This window comes from Hakea prostrata, chromosome 9, assembly GCF_041222555.1.
Source record: "Hakea prostrata isolate BN-2017 chromosome 9, UWA_Hpros_2, whole genome shotgun sequence".
NCBI lineage: Eukaryota > Viridiplantae > Streptophyta > Magnoliopsida > Proteales > Proteaceae > Hakea > Hakea prostrata.
Genome location: NC_142608.1, coordinates 58,807,367 through 58,816,872, shown reverse-complemented (window position 1 = coordinate 58,816,872; position 9,506 = coordinate 58,807,367). Strand labels below are relative to the sequence as shown.

The 9,506-nt window shown below is 36.5% G+C and overlaps 1 protein-coding gene across 5 annotated transcripts; it reads left to right on the top strand.

The window, feature by feature from the left end:
- Window positions 1-518: 518 nt before the first annotated feature.
- LOC149005797 (xylose isomerase family protein) lies at window positions 519-9,191 on the top strand. Of its 5 annotated transcripts, none has more exons than XM_089168097.1 (22): window positions 519-719; window positions 912-982; window positions 1,478-1,571; window positions 1,664-1,777; window positions 1,946-2,020; window positions 2,133-2,262; window positions 2,360-2,451; window positions 2,746-2,796; window positions 3,531-3,607; window positions 3,696-3,750; window positions 3,828-3,929; window positions 4,154-4,205; window positions 4,450-4,495; window positions 4,599-4,654; window positions 5,295-5,346; window positions 7,365-7,444; window positions 7,545-7,615; window positions 7,712-7,752; window positions 7,881-7,980; window positions 8,086-8,157; window positions 8,247-8,324; window positions 8,957-9,191. In XM_089168097.1, exons 3-22 carry the CDS (start codon window positions 1,512-1,514, stop codon window positions 8,990-8,992), a joined length of 1,440 nt encoding a protein of 479 aa, XP_089024223.1. In that variant the 5' UTR covers window positions 519-719; window positions 912-982; window positions 1,478-1,511; the 3' UTR covers window positions 8,993-9,191. The 5 variants fall into 5 exon arrangements, with proteins under 5 accessions (XP_089024223.1, XP_089024221.1, XP_089024224.1 ...); XM_089168095.1 differs by having other exon boundaries at window positions 907-982; XM_089168098.1 differs by having other exon boundaries at window positions 907-1,044.
- The last annotated feature ends 315 nt before the right edge of the window (window positions 9,192-9,506 follow it).

The window sequence follows — 9,506 nt, the reverse complement described above, 5'->3', positions numbered from 1 at the left end:
GATAGAGATCCTTGTTGGAAATTAAAACTATCATCCAAGATTATCGTCATATCGCCCTTCAACTTGATTTTTTTGTCTTCCAATATACAAGACGAGAAGGTAATAGCATAGCACATCGTCTAGCATTCAGTTCTGTTATGCTACACCCCTCCCCCTTCTGGTTTGGTATCTTTTGTTTGATAACTTAAGTTGTAAACTTGAAAGATGTTAAATTTAAATAAATCCCTATCGTCTTTCACACACAAAAAAAAAAAAAGTGTAAACAAGGTTCACATCCTCTATCGTTCTCACCCCATGTAATTCTTTTATAGAATTGTAACATGTAGATTTATTGAATTCAATTCTTAATTGAATTTTAATTGTGAAATTGGATAATCAACTGTCTCATGTCACAATCCTGGATAGAAATTACTGGTAATTGTTACTTGTGGGAATTGTTGAGAATGTGAAATTGTGATTCCATGGTTATCCAATTTTTAAGATTTTCCTTTTTGGAAATATATGCCAGAAGGCATGCCTCGTGATATTATCCGTTCATTTGGCGCTTCTTAATCAGTGCCACGTATGATTTGATTAACACTACAACGATCGACCGGCAAATGCTAATCTTACTAACAGAATCAGTCTGAAGCTATCCATTTGGTTGGTTTATGATTTCTATATATTTGTTTCGAAACTCCACCAAGTTCGTAGGTATTTCGATTCTTCTGCTCACGTAGGTTCGTCCATTTCTGATCTGTTTTCTGGAATCCATTGGAATGATCAAACTTTGATTTTGGGTTTCTTTTGTTTGTGGCTATTTGATCGTTCTTTGTTGATTCTAGTTGATGACCTTTCTTTTATTTTCTGCTAAATTTTAAGATGGGTCTTCCATTTTATGCCTTAGAAAAATGCCCTTTTGTGCAGAGCAGTGTAAATGGAGGGAGTGTAGAGTGAGGACTGGGAGTGAAATCAGTGTCTACATGTTGCTTCCCTTCTGGCAGTAAGGGTTTCGTGTTCTTAATATATTGCTAGGGTGGAAATTCGCTATTAAAAGCGAAACTGGTATTTTTCATTGTTCATTGTGTTCAGATACGGACATAAAATTGGGAGAAAATTTTGATTTTGTTAATATCTTGATACTGTTGATATTTATCCTAAAGATAGTTTCATCTCTTACTTGCTTTCCTTGAGAAGGCCTTGGACTAAGAAGTTATCCCTGAAATTTCTTTGATCCGATCTCCATAGAATTTGTTAGAATTTCTGATCAAATATTCCTCTGGGTTTGTATTTCTGTTGTCAACCATGTTTGAATGAAACATTAGCTTACTTGTTTGGTCAGGATTTAAGGGGTATTGTCTATTTAGGTGCTGAGTGGAGCGACTGCGTGTTATCATTCTTAGACCTATGTCTACACACTCTACTGTTTTTGGGGTGGGGGATGCATGGATAAAGATAGAATCTGTTCTGATGGTTTCTGTTGAATAATTTTTTCCAGGGTTGCTTTGTGTGTGAGAAAAGAATAACAAACAATGAAGTCTACGAAGATTATATTGCTGCTTCTTTGCTTGGAAGTGTTTTGCTTTTTAGCAGTAAGAAATGAACAGCTAAATGTTGCCTTTTCTTTTTTGAGCTCTCTATTAGCCCTTAATGGATCTTATTCATCAACCTTTGTTGCTCACAGTTTTCTTCTGCTCCACCAACTTGCCCTGCTCATCTTGGAAGTGAATGCAGTGACGGTGCCTCTGATGAATGGAAAGGGGAGTTCTTTCCTGGGATTCCCAAAATTAAGTATGAGGTAAGAGGTGCTGATGCGCCTTGTTAAGAATAAATCAAGGATCAGGGTATGTTAAATTTGTTTGAAATCATTCAACAATTTGACTGCCCTTTCCCGTGCTTGAACATTGAGTTTATTTTCTTTAGAAATTTGACTTTTTAATTTGCACATATTTCTTTTATTTGTTAGGGTCCTTCTAGCAAGAATCATCTGGCATATAAATGGTATAATGCAGAAGAAGTGATTCTGGGAAAGAGAATGAAGGTCGGTTTCAGTTTCTCAATTATCCAGATTTGCAAGAATTTCAACTTTTATTTTGTCAAATTTTTTGGTATAACCTTTTAATTCAAATTGGATAATAATCTTATAATGATAGGATTGGCTGAGATTCAGTGTTGCCTTCTGGCACACATTCCGTGGATCAGGAGGTGATCCATTTGGTGCTCCCACAAAATATTGGCCATGGGAAGATGGTACCAATTCGTTAGCAATGGCCAAAAGAAGAAGTGAGATGGAAAATCTTTGTCCACCCGTCTATGTGATAATCACTGAGGGCTATACTGATATTATTAATTTTTTTTTTTCTTTTTTGTGATGATACAGTGAGAGCCAACTTTGAGTTTCTAGAAAAGCTTGGAGTTAAATTTTGGTGTTTCCATGATAGGGATATTGCACCAGATGGTAAAACCATTGAGGTGAGTCAATCACAGACGTAACATTAACAATTCTATGGAAAGGTCTTTATTCAATTATGGCTGGTCTATGCTTCTTTTTTCAATTGAGCATGGCCACACACTATTTCTGTGATTAAATTTTGGAGAAAGCTCAAATGTGCCAATTCTTAGCAGTAAATATGAAAAAAATGAAAATTTTGTATAGACATGATTTTTTTTAGTCTCCTATTTCCTTCGGTATCATTGAGTTTGTCTACTCTAGAGTACTGGTTATACTAAATTAGTCTAATTCGTCTTGTTCACGATTTGGTACAGGAAAGTAATGCAAATTTGGATGAAGTGGTAGCCGTTGCAAAAGAGCTCCAGGTAAGGGTTTGATGATAGCTTAGTCAATATCCTTGTCTTATGGATATATGTATTGCCATCATATGTTGTCAAAATGAAACTCCAAGCTTTTCTTTGTCCCTCCGTCATCAAGTCATGTTATCAGGAGCATATCTCTTTTTGGATGCTATGGGCTCTTCTACCACGCCAAAGATCTTGAAAATGCAGATTATCTTTTGCTTTAATTTGGTGCATATAAATCATCTTACATATTATTTTTAATTCATTGTTGTAATAATGATCCTGGACTAAATTATTATTTATTTTTTGAATGAAGAATCATTCCATGTTGTGGTTAATCTGGAAGGCCTTTTGTTTATGAACTTCTTCCTAAGGTGTAACCTGATAAAGCCCCATGTAGATGGCCTTCTAGAAGGATGAGGATTGGATTCGGATGAAATGCATAAACTGGCTCTGGCATTTTTTTTGAAAAAAGGGTTCTACCTAGTGCTCAAGTCACCTGCAATTACCAGGGTCTGGGGAGGGTCAGATGTACAGTCTTACCCCTGTTTCCAGGGTGGCTGTTTGCAGGACTCGAACCTGACCAAGCGTTCAGCAAGTTAGCACTTGACTGATGCACCAACCACGACCTTTCTCTGCCGTTATAAATATTTTATTAATAAAAATTTTGAATTCTTATGATTTTATTTAGAATGAGGTTTCATTGGCTAATTTTATTAATGCTTCTTTCATTTAATATGTGCATGGCTTTACAGGGATCCAAAATCCGCCTTTTGTGGGGCACATCTCAGTTGTTTGTCCATCCACGCTATATGCATGGAGCTGCCACTAGGTTGTAGATGGTCTCGACTTCATTTTTCACAATATTTATATGTCTCTAAGTGCAGACAGTATTTAATTTTGGATATTTTTGATTGCAGCTCTGAAGTAGGTGTTTACGCATACGCTGCAGCTCAAGTCAAGAAAACCATGGAGGTGAGTGCTTAGTATATGGGCTTTATTCTGATGGTCCCTGATTTTTCCTTTTAAAATGCCCATAATCTTCTGTACAGGTTACACATTATCTTGGAGGAGAAAATTATGTTTTCTGGGGTGGTCGGGAGGGTTATCAGACTCTATTGAACACAGATATGGAAAGAGAAATTAATCACTTGGTATGTTTGCTTATTTCATAGAGAACTAACTGCCACAATAAATATAATTTTGTCAGGCAACATATTACAGTAGATCTTCTTTGTGGTGCCTCAGAATGCAATGTCTGCTCAATTATTTCTCCTTTTGTCTTACTCATAGGATACGTTTTTCTGTGAGACAATGTCTAAGTTTTCCATTCCACCTATTGAATGTGAGTTTTCGTTTTCTTTTTCCCCCTTCACAGGCAAGGTTTCTTGAAGCTGCCGTCGCATATAAGAAGAAGATCGGCTTCAATGGTACCATTTTTTCTAAGACAAATTTTACTTGTTACCGCAGATATATAGAGTAACTATATAATTCATAAAGGAAACTAGATTAAAAAAAGGTGTAGAGACAGTCAGCCAATCATGTGTTTGATATGTATTTTATGGTTTGCTTTTTCCCAAATGTCTTGGTGATTTTAGTTTATTTACTCAATTCTTATATGCAGTTTTTCCTCCTTGCATCTATTGATGTTTAAATGAAATATTTCCTTTTCAGGAACTCTACTGATTGAACCCAAACCTCAAGAACCTACTAAACACCAGTATGGTTTCTCCTTTCTCATCAAGATGTTTTTTTGTTTTTACTTATTTATTCTTTTATTTGGGATAATGTCCTAGCATTCAAAGCTGATGGTGTTATCTCAGGTATGACTGGGATGCTGCTACTGCAGCTAATTTTCTGCGAAAATATGGCCTCATAGGTGAGCCCCAAACCTACTCTACCAGGTTGTAGTCATCTTCTTGTTGTTGAACTATATTTTGCATCTAAAATTTCTTCTAGGCTCTTGATGAACTGCACTTCAACTTTTATTTCCATCTTCTTGTAATTTTAGGCCGTCAAAACAAACATATTGAAGCTGGAAAGTTAATGTCCACGTGAAGCAGTTTATGTTATTTATAACCATGTTCTTCTACTTTTTATTTCCAAATAAATTTGCTCTCAAACCTAGTGTATGTCTGTGATGAGGAAGATAAACTTGGATTTGGGTTAAAGGAAGTCAAATGAAGTTTTTGGAGGGACTTATTGGTTTTGATGTAGACTATTAGTGATAAAAGAGTTGTTAAACCATGTTTTGGCCAGCCGAAAGTCATGTTTTTGCCAGCCGAAAACCATGTCACTAAGTTCAGTAACTAATCTCATAGATGCAGGATTATAACCAAAGAGACCCTGGGAAAAAGATCACCAAGATTTCAATTGACTTTCAAAAAAACTCACCCTTATGGCTAGTTTTGTTGAATTTTATGAATATCATTCTATACAATGTATGGAGGCATAAAGGGGGGGGGGGGGAATGCATGTTCAATGCTTCACTGGAGCTGATGTAGTTACTTTTGTTGTAGGAGAATTTAAGCTCAACATTGAGTGCAACCATGCCACCCTTTCTGGTCACAGGTATGTCTTTGGTTTTCTTGTGTTGTACTCAAGTTAATATGCTGATAAATTTGTACTAAGTTTTCTATGTCTTGTTAATGAAATCTAGGTTAGAAATCCCAAGGGATAGCTTTGTTGGAAAGAACTAACAAGTAACACCTCATAGATTAGAGCCATGAGTTCAATTCTTCTTTTGGGCCTACCTGTTAAGAAGAATTCTAGATTTAGAGGCAAAAACCCAAAGTGCCAACATCTTCTCTACTCTAGCATAGTAGGTGAACTTTTGACACATTATTGATGTCATTTTGATTTTTCCCTTCCTCTAATGCATGGGATCCACCTAGACGGTGTGACAACTATTCATTCTAAGTCAAAGTTGTTTATTAGATTTTTTTTTTCAAAAGTTTATCCAAATAAAACTGATGTTCTGTTAAGAGTTAAAAAGGCATTGGTGCAATTACACAAATATAGGAAAATTTTATGTTATTTTATCAAATTAGCTAATGTTAGTTACCTTAAGAGTTGGAATTTGAGCTAAACTTTCCAGTTTCAAAGTGCATCCTAAGCAGTCTTTGGAATGGCATCATCAGCCTCAACTTCAATGTTTTGCCAAGTTCTCTAATCATGACTTTTCCACCCAGTGTCCCAACTTTGCTTCAACCTCTTAAATATAGACCTACATTAGGAAAATCAAAGACTGTCCCTTTTTGTACCAGTTGTTGGAATCTTTCCTCTTTAACCTTGCTTTAGGTTCTCATTCTTTGGTTGGTGCTCCTCTCTTCCTATCGGAGGTACAAAGTTGAGATCAGTATGTACAATAAAGGGTTTTTCTCTATTTCCCAACCTTTTCTTTGTTGATAAAAAACAAACTTTAGACAAACTAAAAGTCACAAATACAAAGATTTTCTGGTGTTAGACATTCCCAACGCCTTCCACCACTACATTCTACAGCTTGTGAGGCTAGCCTGGTTTTATAATCTTGGAGCCATTGTTCTTTAAAGATTCATCAGTTACTCCTTGGGTCGTTGTTGCCATATTTAGAAATTCTATTTCCCAACTTTGCTGAGCCAATCATCCAGTTGACTCAAAATTCCACTGTGTAGTTCAACTCTATAGCAATGCGAAGCAGTTGAGGAGGCTCTGGCTAACCACAAATCACAGGTCTGTTAACTATTTATGAGGTTTGGAAGGCTGAAGTGACTGATTGGCTAAGAATTTGGGCAGAATCTAAATAGATTTAGATCTAACAAACCCAACATCTGATGGAGATGAAACTAATACAGAATGAAGGCCCTAATGAGACCTAATGCTGTGGCTGCTAAAAACATCAAAGCAAGATGACCTAAGATATTTATGAGGTTTTCTAAGCAATTGCCACTTATTTATTAATTTACTTATCTTTGATTCTTTTGTTTTGTTACTTACCAAAAGGAAATTCAGAACTTGCATCTATTTGGGGATATTGCCACTCAACCATTGCTAAGATATTTATCATTCTTGTGGGCTAAAGTGATCCCAAGAAAATGTTTCATGACCCAGGATTGCATTAGATTTGGTAATTGACCACAGATGATCATATCATCTACCATCCATATGTATAAAGGGCGTACCCAGTGTGCCGAAGCTCCCACACTGTGGGGTCTGGGGAAGGGACTTTCTAGGCAGCCTTACCCCTGCTTTGCAGAGAGGCTGATTCGAACCCGCGACCTCCAGCGCACAATGGAGAGACTCCACCATTGCGCCAGGCCCGCCCTTCCTACCATCCATATGTATGAAAGCTCAAATTAAACTTTCATTTGATAGAAGGTATAAGAAATGGAGAAAGTCGTTTTCCTACTTTTTATTTTTTTGGTTTTCTTCTTAATTTTCTTGGGACTCTATCCAAGTTTAAAAAATCATATCACCAAAAGTAAAAGTTACAATCTGTTTCAAAATAACTTTTCCCTGTATAATTTAAGATACTATTTTGAGTTTTGAACGTTGTCTGAGCGTAAATGGATTGGTTTTTAACTAACCCTAAATATTTCTCTGCTTTGCAGTTGCCACCATGAGCTTGAAACTGCAAGAATCAATGGGTTACTAGGAAATATTGATGCAAACACTGGTGATCCCCAGATAGGTATTGTATTATGTTAGTTTACCAGGAAAAAAAATCTGCTTTTCCGAAATATGGTAAAAAGAATATTATTATTTCAATTAATTTCCATTTTCTTCTGCAGGTTGGGATACAGATCAGTTCCTTACAGATATAGGAGAGGCAACCTTGGTGATGCTTAGTGTGGTTAGAAATGTAAGTTGATGGAGTTTGCCATTTGGTGTATGTGAATATCACTAGGTGACTTTTCATTAACTAGACTTCTTTGTCTTTTTTCTTATTTTTGTCCAGGGTGGGATTGCACCAGGAGGATTTAACTTTGATGCAAAATTGTTAGCCTTGCTTCTCTCGATCTTTATTTCCCTTTTTGTTCCTTTCCCATCTTTTCCCCAAGTTTTGCCATCATTTTGCTGGTACCAGATTAGATTGGACCTTGCTGACTTCACAATGTGGATTACAGACGGAGGGAGAGTACAGATGTTGAAGACTTATTTATTGCTCATATATCTGGAATGGATACCCTGGCACGTGGACTTCGAAATGTTGCCAAGCTAATTGAGGTTAGGAATCCCTCTCTCACGTGCTCTTTCTGGTATCTCTTTCATATATATTTTTTCTCTCTTTTACTTGACTTGTTGATTTTTGACATTTAATGGGTTTTGAAGGATGGGTCTTTGTCTGAGCTTGTCCGCAAGCGGTATGAGAGCTTTGATACTGAAGTTGGAGCCCTAATAGAGGTTTGTGCATCTCAAAATCTGAGTAGCCCCTATATATCTCAAGTTGCTTTCCATCTTTTGCAAATGAAATGTTATGCTACTCCTAACAGGCTGGCAAGGCTGACTTCGAATATCTTGAGAAGAAAGCCATGGAATGGGGAGAGCCAACGGTTCCTTCTGGCAAGCAGGTAATAAGGGGAACTTCATACTGGACTCTTTCCATAGTTTTTTTTTTTTTTCTTTTTTGGGTTCTGTTAACATATATAGAGTACCAGGCATCCAGTTTAGGAAGCATTTGTATATACAAGGTCCCATTGTCTTGTACAGTTCAGTACCATTTCAGTAAATCTGCATATTCCATTTTCTTTTGATGGTATTCATTAGATTAGATTGGCCACATTAATCCTCTGGCTATCATTAGACTGTGTAAAGATGGATTTTGTTCAAACATGAACAAGATAATAATGTTGGTTTGTCATGCCCCATGGGGTAAGGGAGAATCAAGTGGTGCAAGCTGAGGCTACTTGTATTTCTTAAGGTTTGGATGTTGATTAAAACTGAGGCTGAGAGAATATGCAGTCCCTTGACTATGTTTTGGTGTATATCTAATCTGATGGTCCATCAGTTACAAAGCAACACACCTAGGTGATGGTGTAGGCATGGAATTGGTTACTAAAGGATGGATTGCAAATGTGATTCATTTACTTAGCTCTCTCTGTTTGAATTCCTTGCCCATATTTTCTTGGGACGCCCATGATTATAACTAACTTTGGCACATGTTTTTGAGAATCTAAATATAGTTTCTTTTCTTGTATTGCAGGAACTAGCGGAGATGTTCTTCCAATCTGCATTATAAGTTGAGCGACATGTGGAGAAATGCTTTGTTTTTATCAGTTTAGGATTATCATAATAATAGCAATAGCAATAGAAAGTGAAAAGAAAGATGTTTAAGCACTCTTTTAGTGATAATCGATACCACCAGTTAGCTTATAAACATGTATGGGGTTTTTACCAATTCCAAAGCAATGCTAACTTTTGTTGGTATCTTCAATGAATTTTGAAATATGCTTCTCAATTGGTAATTGCTTTAATAACCAGTATCAATTCTTACCTGCATATATAATACCTCGGGGTGAGACCTCATGATCTTAGGTTCCTGACCCATTAATTTGCAACTATTAACATAAACCACATCCAGAGAATTTTCACACAAAGCAGTAATAATATGTTGATGCTAATTTAATGGATTTTTGTCTATACCTTCACACGGCAGAGTTGAGATTAAATCAAACTGTACATTTGGTTATTGAACCAGGCTAATGGCCAAACGTTTTTCTCTTGTCCCCTATTTCTAAATCGGAATGAATCTC